Source organism: Trachemys scripta, chromosome 3 (assembly GCF_013100865.1).
Source record: "Trachemys scripta elegans isolate TJP31775 chromosome 3, CAS_Tse_1.0, whole genome shotgun sequence".
Taxonomy (NCBI): Eukaryota; Metazoa; Chordata; order Testudines; family Emydidae; genus Trachemys; species Trachemys scripta.
Genome location: NC_048300.1, coordinates 889068 through 914938, shown reverse-complemented (window position 1 = coordinate 914938; position 25871 = coordinate 889068). Strand labels below are relative to the sequence as shown.

At 41.0% G+C, this 25871-nt stretch overlaps 1 protein-coding gene across 4 annotated transcripts; it reads left to right on the top strand.

The window, feature by feature from the left end:
• The first annotated feature begins 285 nt into the window (after positions 1 to 285).
• Positions 286 to 25154, top strand: THUMPD2 (THUMP domain containing 2). Of its 4 annotated transcripts, XM_034763894.1 has the most exons (10): positions 286 to 420; positions 2415 to 2547; positions 5328 to 5743; positions 7471 to 7548; positions 10344 to 10396; positions 10851 to 10938; positions 13283 to 13354; positions 14050 to 14164; positions 16882 to 16999; positions 22859 to 25153. In XM_034763894.1, the coding sequence occupies exons 1-10, from the start codon at positions 307 to 309 to the stop codon at positions 23199 to 23201; spliced, it is 1530 nt and encodes a 509-aa protein (XP_034619785.1). In that variant the 5' UTR covers positions 286 to 306; the 3' UTR covers positions 23202 to 25153. The 4 variants fall into 4 exon arrangements, 3 of the variants coding, with proteins under 3 accessions (XP_034619785.1, XP_034619787.1, XP_034619786.1); XR_004644900.1 differs by lacking the exon at positions 22859 to 25153 and having other exon boundaries at positions 13283 to 13376; XM_034763896.1 differs by lacking the exon at positions 7471 to 7548 and having other exon boundaries at positions 22859 to 25154.
• Positions 25155 to 25871: the final 717 nt, after the last annotated feature.

The following is a 25871-nucleotide window of genomic DNA, read 5'->3' as shown; positions in this document are numbered from 1 at the left end:
CGAGGGAACTGGGGGGGCGGACTGCGGGGCGGGGCCGGGGGATGGGTCGGCCCGAAAAGCGGCTGGGAACCGGGGGATGGACTGAGAGGCGGGGTGAGGGAATGGGGGGGACGGACTGTGGGGCGTGTCTGGAGTGTGGGGGCGGCCCGAAGAGCGGCTGGGAAGTGGTGGGGCGGACTGAGGGGCGGGGCCGGGGGATGGGGCGGCCCGAAAAGCGGCTGGGAACCGGGGGGACGGACTGCGGGGCGGGGCCGGGGGATGGGGCGGCCCGAGGGGCGGGACAGGCCCAGTGGCGGAGCGGGCGGCATGGCGGAGGCGTCGGGTTGTGCTGGGCCCTCTCTCCGCTATTTCTGCACGGCCGGCCGGGGCCTGGAGCCCTTCCTGCTTCGGGAGGTACGGGCCCGGCTGGGGGCCACGCAGGTGAGGGGTCTCGCTTCGCCCGGCCCGCGCTGGGAGGGGCCTGGGCAGGGTCTGGCCCGCGGGATGAGGGTCTATATGGGGGGGCGGTCTGAGGGGCGGAAGTGTATGGGGTGTATGGGGCTTGAGGGGTGAGGCTCGGATGTGGGGGAGTCCGGAGATGTGGGCCTGATGAGGTGGGGGGGGGTCTGGAGTATGTGTCATGGGGGTCTGATGGAGCGGGGGTCGGGACCGGGGGCTGCATGGGGGTTTAAGGAGGTGGGGGCTGTTGGGAGGGATAAGAGGGTTGGGCTCTGATGGAATAGGAGGCTTGGGAGAGCCTTTTGCTGAGTTTGTCCTTTAGATCTCACCTGCTCCAATCTCCCAGGGAGGTTTGAGCCCTGTGCACGCCAGGATAAAATATATAGTTTTGAAACATGTTCATTTACTGTTAGCCAACATGTTTTTTAAACCCTAGGGTAGATGGTGGTTTCACTCTGTCATCTAATATATATTAAAATACAACTTGTGTGTGTACCTGTTGGCTCACTCTGTTGGGAAATAGATCTCTTGCCCATGTCTAGCCAAATTCTAGATGACTGGTGAGTGGGTGGGACTCCTGAGGGAGACACAGACCCTACAGCCCTGGACATAGGATGTGAGTTTTACTTGGATGAGTTAAAGGTGGTGTAGTGAGACTGAGGTATCTTGTTGCTCAGATCTATTTCTCCACAGTTTTGTTCATGCATAACATAAGAACATAACGGCCATACTGGGTCAGACCAAAGGTCCATCTAGCCCATTATCCTGTCTTCTGACAGTGGCCAATATCAAGTGCTTCAGAGGGAATGAACAGAACAGGGAAACATCAAGTGATTCACCCCCTGTCACCCATTCCCAGCTTCTGGCAAACAGAGGCTAGGGACACTTCATTTAACTTTCAGAGTAGCAGCCGTGTTAGTCTGTATCCTGTACGGTGGGAGGGGGGCATGTCTCTGTTTCTTGATATGCTCTGTTCACAAAGAAAAAACAGCCATCCTTTTGTTATGGCTACTCTTGGTGCTTTTCTGATTCCACTTGTGTAACTTGAGTTAGCTGTTATGTAACCCAGGTTACAATAGGACCACCAAACACGATGGTAGAAGTATTAAATTATGTCTATACTAGGTGCTAAGTGGCATTTCAAGTCATGTTAGCAAACTCAAGTAGCCTAATTTGATTTAAAAACACTTGTTATTCCTACCTCTTCATGCCTGACTAACAGTTGCAAAGGTTCTTCAAGGTGGTCTTTGCATATTTGTACCAGGTGCTACTGGAACCTAGCTACACTTATTGGTCATCCCAGTCTTCAGGAAAATCTTCTCCTTAATCTTCATTTGACAACTTGTATGTTACAGATCAGAGTTTAAAATGTCACATGTATTTCAAAGTGTAGTTTATCATCATTTAACTATTGGACATTAGCTAAATTTAAGATAATACTTTCCCAATTAAGCACTAGTCATCATTAGCCTAATTTGTTTTCTTGGAGATATCCAAATAAAGCAGCCATTCTAGAGCCAAAGAGGTATACTGTAATAATATCTTGCATTTATAGCGCACCTGTTTGTCCCAAAGTATCTTATACATTACCCCCAATGTGATGGGAACTGCAGAAACCCCTTAAGTGAAGGGCAGCAGTCAGCTGGTAAACAGCATGCTGAACAGAGGAAGAATGTGCAATGACACTGGGGAAAACCCCCAGTTCTTACAAAGTGCCTCATGGATTTTAATGTCCTCAGGTATCTAACAGATTGAGTTGTTAAGGTATGATCTGAAAAATCCATATACTAAACTATATTGAACTCAATATATTAATATAGTGGTGCTCTTCATTGTATACCCCTGCTTACTGTGGTTGGATGGAATCAAAGGCGCAAGAGCACTTAATGTGAGGGTGTGCAACCGCATGGTAAGTTTCTTTTGGTGGGCCTAAACCAAATCTAGAGACTATTTTTTAGACTTCTTCTTTTTGTTAGGTGGAGTATGTTTCAGGAAAAGTTTTCTTTACCACCAATTCTGAGTTGAGTAAATTGAAGAAGCTGAAGTCTGGAGAACGATTATTTTTGCTGCTGAAAAAACATGCACCAATTTCTCTCTCTAGAAATAAAGGTACTGTTTATGACTCTTTCTCTTTTTTCTACACACAAAATATTATGAACTCAAAGTAGAAGTTGAAATCTGATTTGGAAAAGAATTCCATAATTGTTTTCAAATGCCATAGTTTTAATTAAGCAATAATAAGACTTATAATCTTTTTTATCCAAGGACATTCAAGTACCTTTCTACTCTGAAAGGTGACTGTTAAGGTAAACAAAAAATCACAACACATAACAGGATTCCTCTTTTTATAAGTGTAGGCCTTAGCAACAAATACACTTGGGGTTTTTTAAAGACTTTTTTCCTTTTGAGGGCTCATTTGATTGCTTAAAACTTTTTTAAAAATATGTCTTTAGGGCTGATATTTTTCAGGTCATCTCTCCACTCAAGTGAACTTTTGGAAGGATTGCGCAAAAGCAGTTCAGTTGTTTTAATAGAGAGAATGGGGAGGAAATACATTTGTAATGTTTATAAACTATTTTGGGGCCTTTTTTAATAGCTCTAACAGCTTTGTGGTTTAGAATAGTCCCTAGGTCACAAATGTTCCTGTGAGTGGTCAAGGGGAAAATCCATTTTGATTTGGCAGAGTTAAAAGTGGTTTAAAAAATAAGACTTGTTTATGCACTCTCTTTAAAGAAACTAATGTTTCATTCCAACTCCTAATGTTCTGCTGGCACTGCACATACGTATTTGTGTAATTTCAGTGGAAAGTTTTTAAAGTTGGAGGTTGGAATCCACCAGAGCTCTGAAGAAGTTCTGCCCTGTTCCATGGTATCTATTAATGTACACCCTCAACAACAGTGCCCATTTTTAGATTTATGCATTACTATCCTGAGAGAGGACATAACAGTTTTCAAATACATAAAAGGTTGTTACAAAGAGGAGGGAGAAAAATTGTTGTTCTTAACCTCTGAGGATAGGACAAGAAGCAATGGGCTTAAATTGCAGCAAGGGCGGTTTAGGTTGGACTTCAGGAAAAACTTACTAACTGTCAGAGTGGTTAAGCACTGGAATAAATTGCCTAGGAAAGTTGTGGAATCTCCATCATTGGGGGTTTTTAAGAGGAGGTTGGACAAACACCTGTCAGGGATGGTCTAGATAATACTTAGTCCAGCCTTGAATGCGGGGGACTGGACTAGATGACCTCTCAAGGTCCCTTCCAGTTCTCTGATTCTGTGATACTCCTTAGTTGCACGGCTGCTTAGTTGTTTTTTTTTCCACAGGGCCCCTCCCTCATTGGGTGATCAAGTTAGACAGGGAACAGCTGATGAGTCGGGGATATGTACTGAATGAAACATTTTGTTGAATTCTGCCAAATTCTGTTTTCATATATCCTGGTGTAAATCTGGAGCATTATGTATAATGAGTGGGGAGGATAATTTTCTTGGAGTTGAGTGGATTTAGATATATAAACTGAGATGGATTATTTGTGGTATGAAGTTTCAAATGTTATAAGTATCTGCGAAGATCAAATTCTATCATCACTATTTTTATTTTAATCTAATTAGGAACTTGAAAAATATTCTAAAACTTGTCATGGAGGATCAAATTTATCCATGGACCTAAAGTTCAAAAAATAAATAGAAGTACCTAACTTTCTTTCGTCTGTGTACTGAGGAAAACTGAAGATCATAATACTTGTACTAATTTTATTCCCCGAGGTTCAATTTCTCAATATTTTACTCTAGTGACGTCAATGGGACTACTCATGTATTTAAAGTTAATCACATGTTTATATCTTTACAGTTGGGTTCTTTCCTTTTTATTCTAATTGCCTGTAATAAAGGTTTTGTGGACTAACTGCTGTTTCCTTACACCTGCGGAGACTCTGGTGTTGCTGTTGCTTAAATATGGTCATAATTTGGCTTTGCTGTAGGAATTTAGTTAATAGTTCTGTTAATGCACAAGAAGGAATAGACTCCAGTTCCTTCTTCTGAAGGTGTTTAGGCTCTGCAATGTTAGCAAGAGTAAAACGTAACTTAAAAAAAAAGTTAGCCGATACTAGTATGTGTCTGAATCCAAATGGGGAAACGGATCTGACTTTTAGCCACTTTTCAGAGTTGAACAGCATTTCTAAGTGCCTTATAAGCTGAATAAGCATTATCCTTATTTTACAATGGGACAACTAAGTGACAGAGAGATTAAGTTGATTTATCCAAAGGCAAAAAACTAGGAATTGGTAGGAATAGGGATTAAGAACCCAAGTCATTTTCGCACACTGGGATTGTGATTAACTATTAAACCATGCTGGCTTCCCAGCCATGAGCTAGCTCCAGAATTTGGCCCATTGCCATGCAGAGCTCTGAGTATCTGAGCAGAGGGGAGAGCTATGGGCAAGGCCAGGACAAAGCAGGATATGATTGATTTAACACCACCCATAACTAAATCATTTCAGAATTGCAATATTTACAATCACTGGTGCCTCGGGAGTTAACAAATTCACAGAGTTAATTGTTCTCTTTAATACCTGTTGTCTTAAACTGCTTTTGTATGAAATGTGTTAAGAAATTTTGTTGTAGAAAATTTGGGTGGAAACTATAATGATCCTGACCCTACTTACTGTGCTGTTTTTGTCATGTGTGAATATGCAATAACCCTGAGTAAAAGTAAAATTTCTTTATCCATGAAAATGAATGGATTAGACTTTTTGTAAGGCATTGTTATTTCATTTAACAGTCCTAGGAAATAAGTGTTTAATATTCCCAAACATATACTTCAATGTTGATTAGTAAAAATAAATTGTGTGTATTAAAATGTTAACACAGAATAAACTAAGTTCAGATCTCTTTTAGGAAAAGTATTTAATGAAATTCAAAAACTTGTAATTGAGGACCCCAGATGTTGGCTGGATATTATTTCCATTTGGAAACATCTTCATGGAAATAAGGTCGAACAAGGAAACCTCTCTAAAGAAAATCCAAAATCCCTAAAAAGAAAATCCGAAGAAGAGATAAGTATCATAAGAAAAAAACAGAAGAGAGAACAAATATTAGAGACAGTTTCTGATGAATGCCACATGGAAGAGCAAAAGAAAAGTGTGGTACTAGAAACAAACAACGACATGGACTTGTTGACTGAAAGCAAAACTTTTCTAGAAGAGACATCTGAAAGTAGAATAGAGAAATCAGTTGAAAACAATAACCACAGCTTCAGTTTCAGAGTTTCTTGTCGCTGTAGTGGAGCAATTGCAAAAGTATTTACTTCACAGGTATGACAAATCAAAATTCCTGAAGGATAGAATTAATTGTAAATTTTAAAGGTGCGCTGAAATACCTAGTAACTCTGTGTATTTGGTTAGTAAATGGATCAATAATAGTTTTGAAATTACTTTATAAAAGCATGACTATTCATGGTTCGTGTTAGAGAACCTTGAATAGAAATACATGTATTATTGCCCATTTCAGGGTATTTTTAGGGCAAAATAACTTTTCAAATGAATAGCTTCTATCAAGGATGCATTATATTTATGAAGGAAAACATTTGTGCATATGGGATGCAAAAAAGCAACATATCTGTGACTCGGGTTCCATTTATTTTACTTGAAGATGCGTAGAAGTTTTGGTTCTCTGAGAGGTTTTTCCATTGAAGTTAGTGCACAGTAAACTGTAAGGCCCCCGTCCCGCAAACACTTAGAAATGTGCTCAATTTTATGCAGTGTTTTACATTTTTTCAGGCTCTACTCATTCAAAACTTTCCAGAAATTTGTGGATAGTGGCTATACACTAGATAATCTATCTAAAGGTCTGCTGAACAGCAGGTGTTAACTCATTTGATCTGAGAAGCTCTTTTCTTTGGGAGTTCCTACAGTGGTAATGTGGCCCCAAACACAGCTGGCCTATAAGCAATTAAACTAAGAAGACTGGCTGTTGATAGTGGGGACTATTCCAATCTCTAAGGTCTTGGAATGCTGGTGGTCCTACTGCCTCAGACTGCAATGTGTGTGGCTGTACATCAGTGTTAAGATGGTTCTTCCCAATTATATAAATGTGGGATGGGAAAGGAATTTTTGGCTTTGTGGCACACTTGTTCATGAATCTCGGCTGAAACCTGTCAGTTTCTTCCCTATCTGAGAGCAGTCATCAGTTAGCTAAAGAAGAACCTGCTAATGATGTTCAGTGTGTTATCCCAGGTCATTCACTTAATTCCAGTCACCTGGTCCTATAGCAGCTGAGCAAGCGGGAATCAGTGACTTCACTCCTGAGAAGAAGACAGGCTTGTATAGCCAACCTATGCATTATACGGCTGCTGCTGATGGAGCAATCCTCTCAGAATTCTTGTAACTTGTAACTGACTGCAGTTTGAACAGTTATACTGATGATGTGCAACTGTGCAAACATTGAAAGTCCTGTGGGGGTTGCATAGCTAACTCTACAGTGGACGGACTTAAATTCCTTGCACATTTTAAATAAAAGCAGTATTTCTTGAAATCTGCAAACTCTAAAATCAGAATGAACTGTAAGTGTTCCCTTTGCAGGGGGGGATTTGGCCTGCAGAATCTCTTGATGATGAAGGAAAAGAATTATCTTGTCTCACAGTGTAGGTGGAGTTTACAGGGCTGGCAGGTTGGGGAAGAATTCTGCTCCCCAATGACAATTTTATAGCTATGTTTCAGAGCAGAATACCTTATAAGATGCTGAAGAAAGCAAACTAATTGCCAGTTTAGAAGTAAGTAGTTCTGCACTAATACTTAGTAATCAAATTGTTAAATTTCAATTGTGGTATTAGGACAGATGTTTTGTTTGGCCTCTTTGTATATGTCCAGATTGAGGGCTGCTAGTGTCATATTACACTATATAGTCTTGCCTTGGTTGTGAATTCTTTAAACTTTAACATAACTTTTTTTTTTGTCATTTGTCATTCAGATTCCTTTTCATCTCAGTGGCTTTCAGTGATATCTTGTTTTTTGGGGTGGCTTTTTTTTTTTTTTCCTTTCAGGAGGTGGGAAGAGTACTTGGAATAACTCTTATAAAACAGCTTGGGTGGAAGGCAGATTTGAGAAACCCTGATCTAGAGGTAATGAAGTGGTTTGTTTACTGAATTATTCACTAGTTTTAAAATGACACTGTCAAGTGCTGATTTGATATGACTTTTTTCAGTTCATATTGTGGTTTTAGAGAGTGTGTGTGAGAGATAGTGTCTATAGGCCCCACTCTGAACTAGGACTGGGAGTAGAGCAATATTGGACTAGGAAGGCCTCCCCCCGCCCCCCCCCAACAGGTGCAGGGTATGTTCCCAGTGGAGGAACAGTTTAAAAGAACACTGGTAGCCAGGAAGGGGCTGAGGGGAATAAGCAGCACACGGCTTCAGGAAGCAAGGCTGATGCTGAGCTGTGCCAAGAAGACAACAGCTTGGTGTGGGTTGCTCTAGCAGCAGGGACCAGATCTCCCCCTCCCCTCACTCCCCACCTCTTTGGGATTTGGAAGCCCTAAAAAAGAGTGACTGAACAGGACACTAACAGACCAAGGAGAGTCTGCTAAGCTTGTGACTGTGCACCAAACTGAGGCTCCAGACTGGTAGGAAGTGACCAAGTGGAAAACATAATTTGGGGTATCTCAATAACTGGACTGGACACTTTGGTAGACCCCTGGGTCAGGACCCAGTGGAGTGAGTTGGGAGCATGGTTCCCCTATCTTGGCACTCTTTCCGCCCCCCCCCCCCTCGTGACATAACCTGTGGGGAGCAATCAGAGCATGTGGGGGTGATTGAGGCATACAAGAATAGCTCAGTGGTTTGAGCATTGGCCTGCTAAACCCAGGGTTGTGAGTTCAATTCTTGAGGGGGCCACTTAGGGATCTGGGGCAAAATCAGTACTTGGTCCTGCTAGTGAAGGCAGGGGGCTGGACTCAATGACCTTTGAAGGTCCCTTCCAGTTCTAGGAGATAGGATATCTCCATTAATTTAATTTATTTAAACAGACAGGGCCCCCTCTGGGATGAACAGGGTGGCAGAAACTGAAAGGTCACTATCTGACCACTAAGCCAGCTGGTCATTGAACCTTCTTGCTTCACTATAGAACACTTTCATTCTTTAAATATACCAGCATAGGATTCTCCCTCCAGTGTTCTTGTTGTAAGACTGTGTAGAATTCTCCTCACTCTTTGCTACTGATGTGAACAAAAAAGTACCAGTAGTCTTCTTGTGGCCCTGAGCACTGGGGAAGGGGGCTCCCGTATACCTATGAACCAGTACTTGTGGTAGCAAAGGTTCTGACCAAACCCAGAAGGGGTGAAGGTTCAGTCATCCTGATACTCTGTCTGAGCCAGTACAGGGCTAAGTCTTCAACCCTGCTCACAAAAGCGGCGGGCAGTCCCATTGGACTAGGAGTCTGTTCACATCCCTACCCAAATCTCTGTCCCTGTTGATCTGGTTCCTGAAAGGATGACACTCTGCAGGCATGATGTCTTCAGCTAGGTTTTCCAAACATCCTGGCTTTTCTAAAAGAATCGATCAGTAAGACTTCCAGCTCTAAGTAGAAAGGGTTGCTCTATAGTGCAGTGAAACTCACTGTCAATGATGTGTGCAAACGGCTTGACTTGCCTTTGTCTGTCTGAGACCGTATTAAAGTCTGATTTTTAATCCAGGTGCATTTGACAGCTGTTTCAGCCTGCCATGAACTATTTGAAAGTAGACCATCGTCTCTGCATCTCTTATCATTAAGTTCATGCAGGTCTTGACACATTTTATTTCCACTGTATGTCCCCCCAAAAGAGCCCCCTCCATAAGGGGATATTTATCTGGTCCCGGCAGCCTCTCTTTGAGGCACTTTGTACTTGTGAGTTCAGCTTTCTTATGTGGAAGGTTAATTTCCTGGTGGCAGTGGATTGTCTCATAAAGTGAATATGCTTCAGGCTCTCATGACTGACCCACATTCATACTAGATTTTACAAGTTATTGCTGTAAACTCTCCCAAAAATCCTTGCCAAGGTAGTGATTGACATCAACCTTTAATGAGCTTATTGCCCTTGCTGCCATTTTTCCACACCCATATGCCCATCCCAATGAAGTTCTTCTCCACAAGCTTGATATGAAAAAGGTCATTAGGGTTCTGCTTGGAGCAGACTGAAGACCTTAGGCCATCCAACTTTGTTTTTTCAGCAGTTCCCTAGGTAAGGCTATCACTAAGAGGGCTTATGTCTAAATGATTGTCAGATTGCATTTCATAGTGCAATGACATAACTGGTCAGGTACGCTTTCTGGGGCAGAGGCTTCCATTGCCAACTTTAGAAATGCATTACGCATACCTGTGTATGTACATAGTCAAGAAACCACATATTCGCTATGTGCAGTTGTAGGGATGGTACTTTCAAAAATACCTAAGTGGCTTAGGAGCACAAGTCCCTTTAAAAGGCAAGGGGCCTCTTAAGTCACTTCAGTGCTTTGAAAATCCCAGCCCTAAGCAATAGTGCTTTGTTTTGGAGGAATCCAAGTCCTGAAAAACCTGCAGGCGAAGTTGGGAGGAAGTTTTAGTGTCTAAGCATGTTCCTTGAACTATATTAAAAAATTGGTCCCTTAAAGATATGAATACCTAGTGATGAACTCTTAACTAATGTAGAATGTCTTTACAACTTGTTTAAATGTTACAAATTCTTTTAGAAATCGTAAATTTGGGTTTCCTATTTTGTTCATTTCAAAACGTAAGATAATTTTTGATACTATAGGTTTTTATTGATTGATCTAAAACCCAAATCCTAATTATAAAGGTCAAATAAATAGCATCTTATATGTCTAGTTTAAATTAGCAAAACTACCATCACATTAACTTAGAAGATACAGGTTTTCTTTTTAATGTTATTTTTTCCCCCTTTCAGCTCTTTGTACATCTAAATGATATTTACTCGGTGGTGGGGATTCCTGTCTTCAGGTAAATATTTTTATCACCAAATTCACAAATAGCAGTCCTATAGTATGAATATTAATAGTCTCATTTTATAAATGAGTCCTGGCAGCTACTGTGTATAAAATATTTTTCTTAATTTGTATCCTTTGGGCTATTTTACATCTTGATAACTCTAGACAGATTGTAAATTGACTTGAAATCTTGGCCTGAATTTCCAAAAGAGCAGCCTAAAGCTAGGTTCATAAGGCCATAGTTTGGCACCTAAATCAGTGATCTGATTTTCAAAAGTGCTGAGCAACAAGTCACACTCCCTGTCCCTCACTGAGTTATCCTTTTCTATTGAGTTTCCGTATGATATATGATGACTATATATGATGATTTTTATGCATGACAATTTGCATTTTTACAGAGACATTCTTTTGGATTCACTTCTTATATGGAGTGTTTTAGTTTGGTATCTACCTCTTGTTGTTTGCAGACTTCCACTGGCGACCAGAGAGTATATCCAAACTGCAGGACTCCGATCTACTGTAGCATGGGCTATGGCATCTCTTGCTGAAATCAGTGTAAGCAAACATTGATATAGATTATTAATAGTAGCAACAGAGGGCCCTTCATAATGATAGGTTCTGTTGCTCAGAAGGCTAAGAATTTCATGATCCAGTTAGTGGAGGTAGAGTTGGCCTTGGACACATGTTAGAGGAACATTATGGATACACTTTTTCTCTAAAAGTGCCTGTCCTCTAACCAACACACCAGCTTAGATTAGGATTTCAGAAAAATGTAATTGAAGGTATCTCAGTGATTCTTATACTTCTAATGTCTTATGGTAAGTCTGATTTTGTATAGTGCTGATTGCTGTCAGTCCTTCTTGACTTTAATGGGAATTTATGGGCATTCATCATGTCCCATGTACCATGTGTCAAGCTCTGTCACAGAAGATAAGTCAATATCTTTTTGCTTTGAATACAGTACCCCATTTGTAAGAGCTGCAGTTCTGAATCTCACCCCAAATTAATAAATACAGTAAAAGAACTAAAAAAGAGCCACTGTGGCTTAATAACCATGTAAAAGAAGCAGTGGGAGATAAAAAGGGATATTTTAAAAAGTGGAAGTCAAATCCTATTGTGGTAAATAGAAAGGAGCATAAACACTGTCAAATTAAATGTAAAAATGTAATAAGAAAAGCCAAAAAGGAGTTTGAAGAACAGCTAGCCAAAAACTCAAAAGGTAATAACAAAATGTTTTTTAAGTACATCAGAAGCAGGTACCCAATGACTGAAAGATAGCTAATGTAACGCCAATATTTAAAAAGGGCTCTAGAGGTGATCCCGCTAATTACAGACCCGTAAGTCTAACGTCCGTACCGGGCAAATTAGTTGAAACAATCGTAAAGAATAAAATTGTCAGACACCTAGAAGAACATAAATTGTTGGGCAAAAGTCAACATGGTTTCTGTAAAGGGAAATCATGTCTTGCTAATCTGTTAGAGTTCTCTGAATGGGTCAACAAACGTGGACAAGGGGGATCCAGTGGATATAGTGTACTTAGATTTCCAGAAATCCTTTGACAAGGTCCCTCACCAAAGACTCTTGCGTAAATTAAGTTGTCGTGATAAGAGGGAAGATCCTTTCATGGATTGAGAACTGATTAAAATACAGGTAACAAAGGGCAGGAATAAATGGTAAATTTTCAGAATGGAGAGGAGTAACTAGTGGTGTTCCCCAAGGATCAGTCCTAGGACCAGTCCTATTCAACTTATTCATAAATGATCTGGAGAAAGGGGTAAAAAGTGAGGTGGCAAAGTTTGCAGATGATACTAAACTGTTCAAGATAGTTAAGCCCAAAACAGACTGTGAAGAACTTCAAAAAGATCTCTCAAAACTAAGTGATTGGGCAACAAAATGGCAAATGAAATTTAATGTGGATAAATGTAAAGTAATGCACATTGGGAAAAATAACCCCAACTATACATACAATATGATGGGGGCTAATTTAGCTACAACTAATCAGGAAAAAGATCTTGGAGTCATCGTGGATAGTTCTCTGAAGACGTCCATGCAATGTGCAGCGGCAGTCAAAAAAGCAAACAGGATGTTAGGAATAATTAAAAAGGGGATAGAGAATAAGACGGAGAATATCTTATTGCCCTTGTATAAATCCATGGTACGCCCACATCTTGAATACTGCATACAGATGCGGTCTCCTCATCTCAAAAAAGATATACTGGCATTAGAAAAGGTTCAGAGAAGGGCAACTAAAGTGATTTGGGGTTTGGAACGGGTCCCATATAAGGAGAGATTAAAGAGGCTAGGACTTTTTCAGCTTGGAAAAGAGGAGACTAAGGGAGGATATGATAGAGGTATATAAAATCATGAGTGATGTGGAGAAAGTGAATACGGAAAGGTTATTTATTTGTTCCCATAATATAAGAACTAGGGGGCACCAAACGAAATTAATGGGCAGCAGGTTTAAAACAAATAAAAGGAAGTTCTTCACACAGTGCACAGTCAACTTGTGGACTGGAGGTTGTGAAGGCCTTTGGAGGTTGTGAAGGCTAGGACTATAACAGGGTTTAAAAGAGAACTGGATAAATTCATGGAGGTTAAGTCCATTAATGGCTGTTAGCCAGGATGGGTAAGGAATGGTGTCCCTAGCCTCTGTTTGTCAGATGCTGGTGATGGACGGCAGGAGAGAGATCACTTGATCATTACCTGTTAGGTTCACTCCCTCTGGGGCACCTGGCATTGGCCACTGTCGGTAGACAGGATACCGGGCTGGCTGGACCTTTGATCTGACCCAGTACAGCTGTTCTTATGTTCTTATCTAAAGGTCTTGCCTTTGAAGAACAAATTTTACTGTTAAATGTGTTTAAAACAAAAAAATTCAGTATGTTTTGTTTGTTTATAGGCTGGTGCATTTGTTTTAGACCCTATGTGTGGATTAGGAACAATACTCTTGGAAGCTGCAAAAGAATGGCCTGTAAGTTCTACAGTTATAATAAGTAGGATGTTTCCAAGATAGTATTACATTAATTTATTTTATATTTGTAAAACATGTATTGTAATTTACCAAAAGTAAGTGGTCTTGGAAAATCAGCCAAACTTTTTTCTGGAAAAGTTTGCAGAATTTTTAAACTGAGCTTTGGTTTAAAACTTCTCCAAGATGTGCTTACATACATCACTAACTCCTGTGCACCTGTCTTGCAGTTGTCTAAATTCATAAAGAGATTCTCACCCCTGCTCTGGCCCTTTTCTGCTAGTGACAGGGGTCTCTGCAGCACAAAAGGGCTCTAAAAGCTCTGGATCCAGCCAGCAGATTATCCCCTCAGTGGAAGAACTGAGGAAGACCGCTGTAGGCTGTCATCCAGTGCTTACCCCAGAGTAGAGGGTATGTCAGGGATGATGTCACAGGGCAATGCACTGCAGGGTTTTGAGTAGTGCAGCTGCTCATAGGTAGCTGGTGACTCTCTAGAGCAGCCTGGAATTGCAAAGCTTAAAGCTACTTTTGCTCCTCTCTGGACTTTGAGTTATATTCTGCTATTGTAAGATCTGCAGCACTGAATCTCACCCAGAGGTCTTGCCTTTGAAGAACAACTTGTACTCTTAAATGTGTAAAAATATTCAGTATTATGTTTTATTCTGCATAATAAAAATTTCTCCTTTCCCCTCCAACAGAATGTACATTACTTGGGTGCTGATATAAATGATTCGCAGCTACAAGGTGCACATGAAAACATTAAGGCTGCAGGTCTGATGGATAAAATTGAGTTACTTAAAGCATCTGTCATAGGTAATATTTGAAAATATTTTAGAATGACAAAGCATGTGTTAAGGACTCTAAACAGAGTTCTAGAACTAATAGTTAATGCTGTGACTTAAAGTATACTAAAACTTAGAGTCCTTGACTCTTTTCATACGTGATTGGGTTGACACTTTCCTTTATGTTCATGACCTGCTGTTTTTCTCTTCTCTTCCCCTTATGTTTTGACAAGAAACTTAACAAAAGTATACTGTATATATTAATTTCTAGGGTTTGGCAAATAACTATTACTCTGTATTTTATGTGAAATTCCCAGTCAAAAAAAGTCATTGTTTAGGTAAAAGTTCTAGTTAACTATTATAATACAAAGATAAAGCCCTGTGATCTGCTGCAACTTGTAACTCAAATTTTTCTGCAATGATAACCTAAGCCAATTAATGACTCATTATCTTTTGCAGTGGATAAATTTCATGACCCTGGCCTTTTCCTGGAAAATGCTGTCAGTTTGTTCTCAGTTCATGGGCTGATTTTAGGAGAAGATAATTGCTTTATGATATGATACTTAATCTGGACAAGTCCTCCAAATCTGGACCTGAATTATCCATGTATGAAAACTCATTACAGCAGTTAGCAAAAGATCGTCTCTATTTGACACCTTACCTTGTATTCAGATGAAGGAGACTGTATAGTACACCTTCCCTTGTAATATCTGTTTCTTACCTGATTGGTTTTAGAGCCCTCCACTGGATTTGGCTTGGCTTAGGATACTTAAAATTAGATGTATTCTGAACTCAGACCATACCCTTGTTGAGGAAGTAATTGGTGCTTCATGGTTGTATCTTAGTCATTGGTCAGAGTATATTAATTTCATGGTTTTTCAAAAGAATGAATAGCTGGCTATTTCGTTCATAGACAAAACAATTTACCATACATCTTGATCCAAGAATGTTTTGGGAAACAGCTAAGGCCATTCTCAAGAGACTAGCCTTTTCGTATAGCTTCAGTAAAAGAAAATCACTTAGAGCTGGCATAGAAAATTGAGGCATCTGGAGAAGCAATTCAAAGAAAGCAGCTCAAAATCAAAATTAAATTGGCTACAGCCAGGCCTGCCTGTAACCAGATTCTGTATGAAAGATCTAATGCATCACTTCCTTCAATTTAACATGTGCATTTGAGCAAATTATTCTTGTAAGTAAAGTGCCTGCAAGGTTAACCACATAACTCCCACTTTAAAACTCATTGGCAAACAGTTATTTACCTTGAGGAGCAGAACTAGTTTGTAAAAATGGAATTGTTGTTTCGTGTTCATTGACTCTCTGACATCCTGATCAGATGTTTTTACTTGCAAATTAACACAATTTTTCTGGCTGCCAGCTTTGCAGACTCAAGCTGGGTATACTCTTTCTCTCTATCAGTAATAAACATTCCACAAGCTAAATCATGCCCTCATTTATACCATTGCCTTTAGTGGAATATGGGACTGAAGCTACACTAATGGCATTGGTTTCTTTCTAGAATTGAAAGAGGATGTCCTTGGGGTTTCTTGTTTTTTAGGTTTCTTAGGTCTTTTAGCAGATACCATAGGTGTCCCCTGTCACACATCTCTTGAGTGCCTCCTGCGTGGTGTTGATGGATGAAATGTTTTATAACAGGGTTCTCAAACTGGGGGTTGGGACCCCTGAGGGGGTCATGAGGTTATTACCTGGGGGGTTTGCGAGCTGTCAGCCTCCACCCCAAACCTCTCTTCGACTCCAGCATTTATAATAGTGTTAAATATAAAAATGTTTTTTTAATTGGGGGGGGGGTCACAGTCAAAGGCTTGCTGTGTGAAAAGGGTCACCAATACAAAAGTTTGAGAACCGCTGTTTTATAACAATGTCATAAGCTTGGAGGTGTGTAAGACCCTCAGATGCTTACAATACATTCTTCCAGGTTCATAGCAAACTCAACTGGTCTTAGGATCATCTCCTTCACTAAGGCTATGTCTACACTATGGACCTTATAATGACACAGCTGTACCACTGCAGCTGCGCTGCTGTAAGGTCTCCCATGTAGCCGCTCTTTGCCGGCAGGATAGCCTCTCCTGCCAACATAGTGCTGTCCACACTAGCACTTTTGTTAGTGAAACTTATGTCGGTCAGGGGTGTATTTTTTCACACCCCTGACTGACAAAAGTTTTACCAACAAAAGTGGTAGTCTAGAGAACGCCTAAGACTTGTAAACCTGCTCCTTGATGGTCAGTTTATATTTTCAGTGTATTATTATCCTGTGGCTTATCCTCCCGTTTGGATGCCCAAATTGGGAAAACCGTTCTCCACTCTAGTTCTTCTTAGACCACTTCTATAGAGAGTTGTCACTGCTAGTTTATCTGCAGAGGTTGGGGGATCTATGCTGTCAGATGCAAAGGAGAGAAAAGTTTATCTAGTTATTGTAATTCTTTGTGGAGATTAACAGCATAAATTGTATACGCCCTTTCCCCCATGTCTACCTTTCAGGGTGGGTCCGTGTGGATTCTGTTGAAGCTGAAAGGGACTGGGGCAGAGTTGAGTTTGTGGCTCCTTTATGAGGGAGCATATACATTGCCTCAATAACCATGTTTTTTTGGAAGTTCTGAACACTGTGCTGAGGCTATGCACTCCACAAGAGTGAGGATCTTTGCTGTCAACATGCTTGAACCGTGGTTGCTACTCAGTCACTGTTCTTTCTTAAGTTTAGTCAAATTTAAGAATCTGACTTCTGTTTTGCAGCATTGCCATTACCTTCAGAAAGTGTTGATGTTGTGATTTCGGACATTCCATTTGGGAAAAAGTTCAAGATAACAAAAGACATAAAGCTTCTACCAAATATTCTTCGAGAAATGGAAAGGTATATATAATCTTTGAAACACTTTAGGGTATTTTTTAAACTTGTTTGTAATCATGAGCATAAAAATCTCTACTCGAAATGACCCCCAATTCTGTGGTCTGGACCCAGAAAAGCTAAAAATTAAATATGTCTATGTTGCATACAATTATTCCTCACAAATCCACTTCTCCAGAGCATCATTTGAGGTGTTTCATGTCTTGCCTTGCAATCTGTGGAAGCTTTGACAGCAGTAAGAGCTGTCAATGCATGTATGTTATGTTGCGTCCTCGAGGCATTCTTGAACTGAGGGGTTACTCTTTCTACAAGTCAATGTGGTGACAGAACCTTCACCCTTCCTACTGTTTTCAGGTAGAGGTTATTTTGAAAGCTGGCTGTGTTTTCAGTGGTGGTCTGAGAAGCATACAGCTGTCAAAGTTTAGACACTCATACCAGATGATTCTAAATGGTTCATTTTTGTTGATACTAGAGGAGTCTTAAGATGCTTTTGCAACAGTAGAATAGTAAAGACAACTTTACCTTTCATCATAAATTTTGACCGGTTTCCATGCCCCCTTTCTGGTTTATGTCCCACGCACTGGTCTCATTTTTAGAGGTGTACACTGTTGGCTTGGTAGCCATTTTAATATTTCTTTTATAGGGAACATTAGGATTGTTTGTGTGATTTTTCACATTTAGTGCCATTTTAAAGGTTAGAAGAAAAGAGAATTTTTTTAAAGAAGAAAATAAGCTTTACACATTTTCAATAGTTTAGAAAACAAAGGAATAAAGTGTTAAGGCATAAATAAAACACCTTTTTAGAGGTTTTTTTTAATGCATTTTTTAAATAAGGCATTACATTTTAGCAACAGAACATGTTTGTAGAGAAAAATGAAGGGGAAGGTAAACAAGAGACAAAGTGAGACACTTTTTTCTTCCATTCTGGTTTTAAAACTTTCTCTGCAGCCTCTTTTTTTCTGTAACAGACTGAAAGGCTTTTGCTTTCCTTGGCTGTTCTACTGCCTCTCTCACTTCGTTTAACCCACTCCCCTTTATTTTCTCTAAAAATGCATGTTCTGTTACTAATATTTGTATGCATTTTTTTAAAATAAAGGCATTACTTTCATCTCTAAAAAGGCCTGTTATCATATTTGTCTTAATACTTTATTCCTCTGTTTACTAAACTTTAATTAAAATATGTAAAAAAAATTCAGAAGAAAACAGGCTTTCTTCTAACCTTGAAAATGGCTCGAAATGGGGGGGGGGGACAAAACACAAGCAGTCCTAATGGTCCCTATAAAAATAAATTTTCAAAATGACCACCATGCCAAAAGTATACATCTCCAAAAATGAGACTGGTGGGCAGGGCATAAACCAAAAAGTGGAGTGTAGAAACTTCGGTTTCTATGGTGAAGAAAGGTAAAGAGGTCTTTACTAGTCAGTTGTATTTGTGATCCGTTGCCCTATTTATTGGTGGCCCTAATTTTGGGAAAGAGGGAATTTACTTTAAGTCTCACTGCAGTTGGAAGAGTAACTAGACTATGGGATATAGTAGTAATACACTTTTAATGGAGGTTTTGTTTTATTAGACCATGGGTTCTTCAAGTTTTGCAATTAGAACAAGTTTCAGAGGGTTGTGACCTCCCTTATGTTTTGGCTCTGTGGGAGGGGTCCTGGTACAGAAAAGGTTGAGCCATTGTATTTGATTTTCCTTTTTGTCAGACCAGACAGGTATCCATGTAATCATCTGTTGTTGTGTGTGGTTTTTTTTTTTTTTTTCTTTTTTCAAACTATCTACTTTATTCTCTTGTTGGCCTTGCTTAGAGCTCTGTTCCATTCTGGCCTTGTTTTCTCTTGGTGGATCTTCTCGGGCAAAGATATTTCCTTGAATATGGGAACAAGGGGAAAAAATTGCTGGAGAAGTTCCACCAACAGACTTAATGAGAGCCTTTTATTTGACCTGCTGGCTGTGAGCAGTCTTCAGATGGGAGCAGTTCCGCTCTGGGGCTCAAGCATTCCAGTGGCTCTTGTCATGTTCGCTCCTAACAAGTCATTTATATAACTTGATTTTAAACTGTGTGCAATTTGATGTCACCTTTCCGCAGATTAAAAAGCTTTAGGAATCCATAGAACAAACTAAGGACAATAATTTAGATCTCACTAAGACCATGACTACACTTGACTACGATTCTGGTGGCATGAATCGTACGTGTAGCTACGTTGTACAGTGAAAAGCAGTCTGCGTCCACACTCACTATGGTGCGGCGCTACACACAGCAGCAAAGGCTCCAGCAGCACCCCACTGCCAGAACCTTTCCTTGCAGCAAGGAAAGGCTCCAGCAGCCGGAAGCCTGCGGGATGCTACGTTGCTAAAAATAGCAGAGTGGACGTGGGAGACACTGCTTGGGCATGTAGAGAGCCCATGTAGGGTGTCAGAGTAACAGCCGTGTTAGTCTGTATCCGCAAAAAGAACAGGAGTACTTGTGGCACCTTAGAGACTAACAAATTTATGAGAGCATAAGCTTTCGTGGACTACAGCCCACTTCTTCGGATGCAAATAGAATGGAACGTATATTGAGGAGATATATATACACACATACAGAGAGGATTCTGCATGGACTCCTCCGGACGGTCGAAACAACAGACTGGATTTCTACATAGATTGCTTCCGTCGACGTGCAACGGCTGAAATTGTGGAAAAGCAACATCACTTGCCACATAACCTCAGCCATGCTGAACACAATGCCATCTACAGCCTCAGAAACAACCCTGACATCATAATCAAAAAGGCTGACAAAGGAGATGCTGTCGTCATCATGAATAAATTGGAATATGACCAGGAGGTTGCTAGACAGCTCTCTAACACCACATTCTACAGGCCATTATCCTCTGATCCCACTGAGGATTACCTAAAGAAACTACACCATCTGCTAAAAAAAACTCCCTGACAAAGCACAGGAACAAATCCGTACAGACACATGCCTAGAACCCCGACCAGGGGTATTCTATTTGCTACCCAAGATCCATAAACCTGGATATCCTGGACGCCCCATCATCTCAGGCATTGGCACCCTAACATCAGGCTTGTCTGGTTATGTAGACTCTGTCCTAAGACCCTACGCTACCAGCACTCCCAGCTATCTTCGAGACACCACTGACTTCCTGAGGAAACTACAATCCATCGGTGATCTTCCAGAAAACACCATCCTGGCCACTATGGACGTAGAAGCCCTCTACACCAATATTCCACACAAAGATGGACTACAAGCTATCAGGAACAGTATCCCTGATAATGTCACAGCTAACCTGGTGGCTGAACTTTGTGATTTTGTCCTCACCCACAACTATTTCACATTTGGGGACAATATATACCTTCAAGTCAGCAGCACTGCTATGGGTACCCACATGGCCCCACAATATGCCAACATTTTTATGGCTGACTTAGAACAACGCTTCCTTAGCTCTCGTCCCCTAACGCCCCTACTCTACTTGCGCTACATTGATGACATCTTCATCATCTGGACCCATGGAAAAGAAGCCCTTGAGGAATTTCACCATGATTTCAATAATTTCCATCCCACCATCAACCTCAGCCTAGATCAATCCACACAAGCGGTCCATTTCCTGGACACTACTGTGCTAATAAGCGATGGTCACATCAATACCACCCTATACCGGAAACCTACTGACCGCTACACTTACCTACATGCCTCCAGCTTCCATCCAGGACACACCACACGATCCATTGTCTACAGCCAAGCTCTAAGATATAACCGCATTTGCTCCAATCCCTCGGATAGAGACAAGCACCTACAAGATCTCTATCAAGCATTCTTAAAACTACAATACCCACCTGCTGAAGTGAAAAAACAGATTGACAGAGCCAGACGAGTACCCAGAAGTCACCTCCTATAAGACAGGCCCAACAAAGAAAATAACAGAACACCACTAGCTGTCACCTTCAGCCCCCAACTAAAACCTCTCCAGCGCATCATCAGAGATCTACAACCTATCCTGAAAGATGATCCTTTACTCTCACAGATCTTGGGAGACAGACCTGTCCTCGCTTACAGACAACCCCCCAACCTAAAGCAAATACTCACCAGCAACCACACATCACTGAACAAAACCACTAACCCAGGAACCTATCCTTGTAACAAACCCCGATGCCAACTCTGTCCACATATCTATTCAAGTGACATCATCATAGGACCTAATCACATCAGCCATACCATCAGGGGCTCGTTCACCTGCACATCTACCAATGTGATATATGCCATCATGTGCCAGCAATGCCCCTCTGCCATGTACATTGGCCAAACCAGACAGTCTCTACGCAAAAGAATTAATGGACACAAATCTGACATCAGGAATCAAAATACTCAAAAACCAGTGGGAGAACACTTTAACCTGTCTGGTCATTCAGTGACAGACCTGCGGGTGGCTATATTACAACAGAAAAACTTCAAAAACAGACTCCAAAGAGAGACTGCAGAGCTAGAATTGATATGCAAACTAGACACAATCAACTCCGGTTTGAATAAGGACTGGGAATGGCTGAGCCATTACAAACATTGACTCTATCTCCCCTTGTAAGTATTCTCACACTTCTTATCAAACTGTCTGTACTGGGCTAGCTTGATTATCACTTCAAAAGTTTTTTTTCTCTTAATTAATTGGCCTCTCAGAGTTGGTAAGACAACTCCCACCTGTTTATGCTCTCTGTATGTGTGTATATATATCTCCTCAATATACGTTCCATTCTATATGCATCCGAAGAAGTGGGCTGTAGTCCACGAAAGCTTATGCTCTCATAAATTTGTTAGTCTCTAAGGTGCCACAAGTACTCCTGGTCTTCTTTTTTCATGTAGGGTGTATATCCTGGGGTTCAGTTATGCAAGTAACTACTCACCTAAACAGTGCTTCACCCTTTACAGTTTTGTTTATGCCCATACTAACTGGGCATGCAGTGTCTGTACTCTATACACCACTGTAAGTGTAGATAACCCTAAGGAAAAGGTCAGTTTAAAAACTCCCTTATTCTGTCATAGGAAATACTTCTTTTACATTGTAGTTTAGAGGCTCTGGAAAATCAGTCCAAAGCCTCCAACTTCCATCAGTTAGGTCTGGAAAAGGTGTCTGAGGCTTGGTCTACACTAAACCCCCAAATCGAACTAAGGTACGCAACTTCAGCTACGTGAATAACGTAGCTGAAGTCGACGTACCTTAGTTTGAACTTACCGCGGTCCAGACCCGGCAGGCAGGCTCCCCCGTCGACTCCGCGTACTCCTTGCAGCGAGCAGGATTACCGGAGTCGACGGGGAGCACTTCTGAGTTCGATTTATCGCGTCCAGACTAGACGCGATAAATCGAACCCAGAAGTTCGATTGCCTGCCGCCGAACCAGCGCGTAAGTATAGACAAGCCCTGAGGGAGATCATCCTTTCAGTTTGAGAAGAAATGTCAGCAGTACAGCTGGACCCACCTTTATCTATAGCAAATGCTTTTCATTTCCCCAAGTCAGAAATATTGCTGAGGCAAGAAGGGTCCAGCTTCTCTATTTAGGGAAAATTTAGAGTGGAGCTACAACAGTTTGCAAAAGATTTTACTGATTATGATGAAACAAGAAACCTAAGCACGTACTTAAGTGTTTCACTGAATTAGGGCCAAAGCATCTAAAATCCCAGTGTCTCTGTGATCCTTGAAGGTGACAGATACTGACTTGTTCTTTGCAAAGAATGGTCATAGCTCTGATTGTGATTGAGGGTGCCTAGATACTACAGTAATAGGGGCATGAGGAGTCCATAGATAGAATGCACAGCCTAGTAAGCATGCACAACTAACCATGTGTGGTTTTTTTGTTTGTTTGTTTTTAAACTGTCAGAGTGCTTCATGTTGGAGGGACAGTTGTATTACTTGTGAGTCAAGATCTCCACAAGCACATGGGTGGCTGTATTAGCAATTGTGTTGAAAATGACACATCTTTGAACGCCACCATTGACGACAAGAATGGAGCTGCTGTGGTGAAAGACTTGAATCCCAAAGAGAAAAATGGGAGTCCAAGAAGTATTTCCTCTTCAATTAAAGTTGTAGAAACTGAACACTTCAACAATAACATTACATGCTTTGGATCTTTGGCAGCAGTAGAATCCTATGGAGTTAGCCTTGGAAAAACAGATGCTTTCATATACAAATATAGGAAGATACCTGGTGCTGGAATGCAGTAGAATTCTGAAAGTGAACATGGATCTTATTTGAAAGTATATTGCACTGAAACAACTGAACCATGTTGGTCCTACTTTGGGGCTATATTGTGCAAGTGGTAAGCAAATTTATTTGGACAACTTTACAGCATTCCTTTCCCCCCCATCTACTGCTTTCTTTGCTAAAGAATTCAGTAGTCACAAGATGGCGGAGACAGTCCTCCAACAATGTTAAGTTGGTCACAATAAAATACTGAAATGAGGCCAAATCCTGAGGTCCTTACTCAAGCAAAGCATCCGTTTACTTAATGAGTAAAAACCGAGCAAGGGTCTCATGGTTTGGTCCACGCTCGTCTAGGAGTGATTTTGTATAGGATTTAACGTGCTGCCACTGTGGGTTTGCTTTCCTGAACATTTACCTAGTTAGAATAGGAAACACATGCACTGTGTCAGATCTATTGATTGTATATTGATTAGTAATATAATTTAGTTTCCCCAAATAGCACTGAAACTTGATAGGTTCTTGTACCAAGATCAGGCAAAGTATTATCAGAACTCCTGTTCAGTTGGGAGCCTGAAGGTGCATGGTTGCAACACTCACACTTAGGAAATCACACTGTATTTATAATAAATTTATTAATACAGTTAGCAAAGTCATGAACACTCTAAACCCTGCGAGGCAGGTAGAGAGAGTACAGATGTGCTGAGAATCCAGATACTTACACCATCCCGTGCAAAACAACCTGCAGTGTTAGTTATCTTCCCCATCACCATCAGTCATCATCTTGCCATCTCTGAAGGCACACAGGGTGGGATACAACTTTTATAATGTGTTACACTTATGCCACCATGCGCAATGCAATACTCAGACGGGGTTTCAGGCCCTTTTCATTATTTGTAGTTCCTCACCATAATGTTGGGATGCCCTTCTCCAATAGATTATTAATCCTTTTTACCCTAATTTTATTAGCATATAATTCAGTCAGTTACCATGACATTCTTGTTGTCAGACAGCTGCTGATGTCCCTAACTTAAAATATCTCAAGATGCTATGAACTAGTATCTTGTGGTTACTTGTCAACAGTTTAGTTATTACAGCATTTTTATTGTTTAAAATCATATTATCGAGGGTTACTTTTGGTTAACTACTTATGCTTAAGCCTTTTTGGACCTTGTGCCTTAATTTAGCTAAACTATTGTCTTACAGGCCTTGTAGGCTCATTGCATTATTGCCTTAATTTACACCTAAGCCTCATCTAGCAAATACCTATACCTGTAGGCTACAGCACTAAGGGGAATTGGAAGCCTTTATTGAAGTGTCTCTAATGAATCGTTTTTTTGTAGCAATTACTTAAATAAAAATGTGATGTAAAACTACTAAAACCCATTTATATTTTACTTTAGGTATATACAACCTTTTAATGTTAGAATAAATCTAACTATCTAGTGTTCTGTTGGTATGAGATCAGTGCAGTGCTACTCATGTTCTTTTGAGCAGCTATTGCAGTTTTTTTTATTGACATTAAACAGCTCAGGGTTTAATTTATTGCTCACCAATCTGGAGTTAGATGGTATTGCTCACTTTTTAGCTGTGAAGGGTTAGGTCTGAGCACTCAGCAATTATCGCTCACTGCTTCTGGGCTAGTGGTTACAGCTCACCAGTCCAGCCTTAGCGGTTTTCTCTCGCTAAATGTTTTTGGGTCAGCAGTGAGGGGTCTAGGGTTCTCTCTCTCCCTGCTCCCTAATTGTGTAGGCAGTTAAGGGTCAGTGCTGAGTGTTCAACCATTATTGGTTTGGGTTATTGCTCACTGAAAAAGGGCTGAGCATGGGGTTACTAGTTAACATTCGGTGGTTAGGGGTGCAGGGTAAGGCTGAACACTCTGCTGTTATCAGTGCCGGATTGACCCTCAGTGCTCAGCATTGGGGCTAAGGGTTGATGTTCACTGCTCAGCCAGTAGGGGTTATGGGTCAGGGCTGAGTGCTCACCAGTTAAGGATTCTGTGTTGTTGTTTTTTTTTTTTCCCTCACTGAACAGTGTTGGGGGTTAAGAGTCAGCGATGAGCATTTATCACTAACTCCTAAATGATGAATGCTTAATGTTCAGGGGTTAGAGGTTATTGCTCATGGCTGAGGGTGAGGGTTCATGGTGAAGGTTTAGCTATAACCTCCAGCACTCCTGGCAGGGCTTGAGAGATCCCTACTCCTAAAACAGACAAGGAATTGTGTAAGGAAATAAAAAAAAATGGCCAGTCTGGGTCCAACACACCAGTTCTCACATGCCAACCCCAAAGGCTCAGTGCCACGGGTCTCACATTTACCAGACATTGAGAACAATGGGTCATGAAGGAGAAAGGACACAGTGAGCCCAGACTGTCAAATATCACAGAGTAGATACCCAAAACAACAGGATTCCCACCCACTCCTGCTACCGGAGCCAAATCTGCATATCAGCCCTCAGGGCATTACACCTCTGCAGCAGCATCTGGACCCTTACACAAAGAAATCCTATCTCCTGTTCTCATCCTCCTAGGCTGTGGCCTACTAGCAGGAGCCAAGGAAATCACCCTACCAGTCATAGTAATACTAGTGGAGGAAGACCTTAAAGAGGAAGCCTGGGGTCATGGGTGGGTAGCTAACCCAAGGAGAGCGCTGCTGCTGCTCTCTCAGCACGGATCCCCATGGGGAAGCCACACT

What these genes read in the sequence shown, in the direction of transcription:
- THUMPD2 (XM_034763894.1), top strand. Translation starts at nt 307, where the DNA reads ATGGCGGAGGCGTCGGGTTGTGCTGGGCCCTCTCTCCGCTATTTCTGC. An exon ending in CAAAAGTATTTACTTCACAG is followed by an intron (nt 5,744 to 7,470) that starts GTATGACAAATC and finishes TTTTCCTTTCAG; the next exon opens with GAGGTGGGAAGAGTACTTGG. An exon ending in AAGCTGCAAAAGAATGGCCT is followed by an intron (nt 13,355 to 14,049) that starts GTAAGTTCTACA and finishes CCCCTCCAACAG; the next exon opens with AATGTACATTACTTGGGTGC.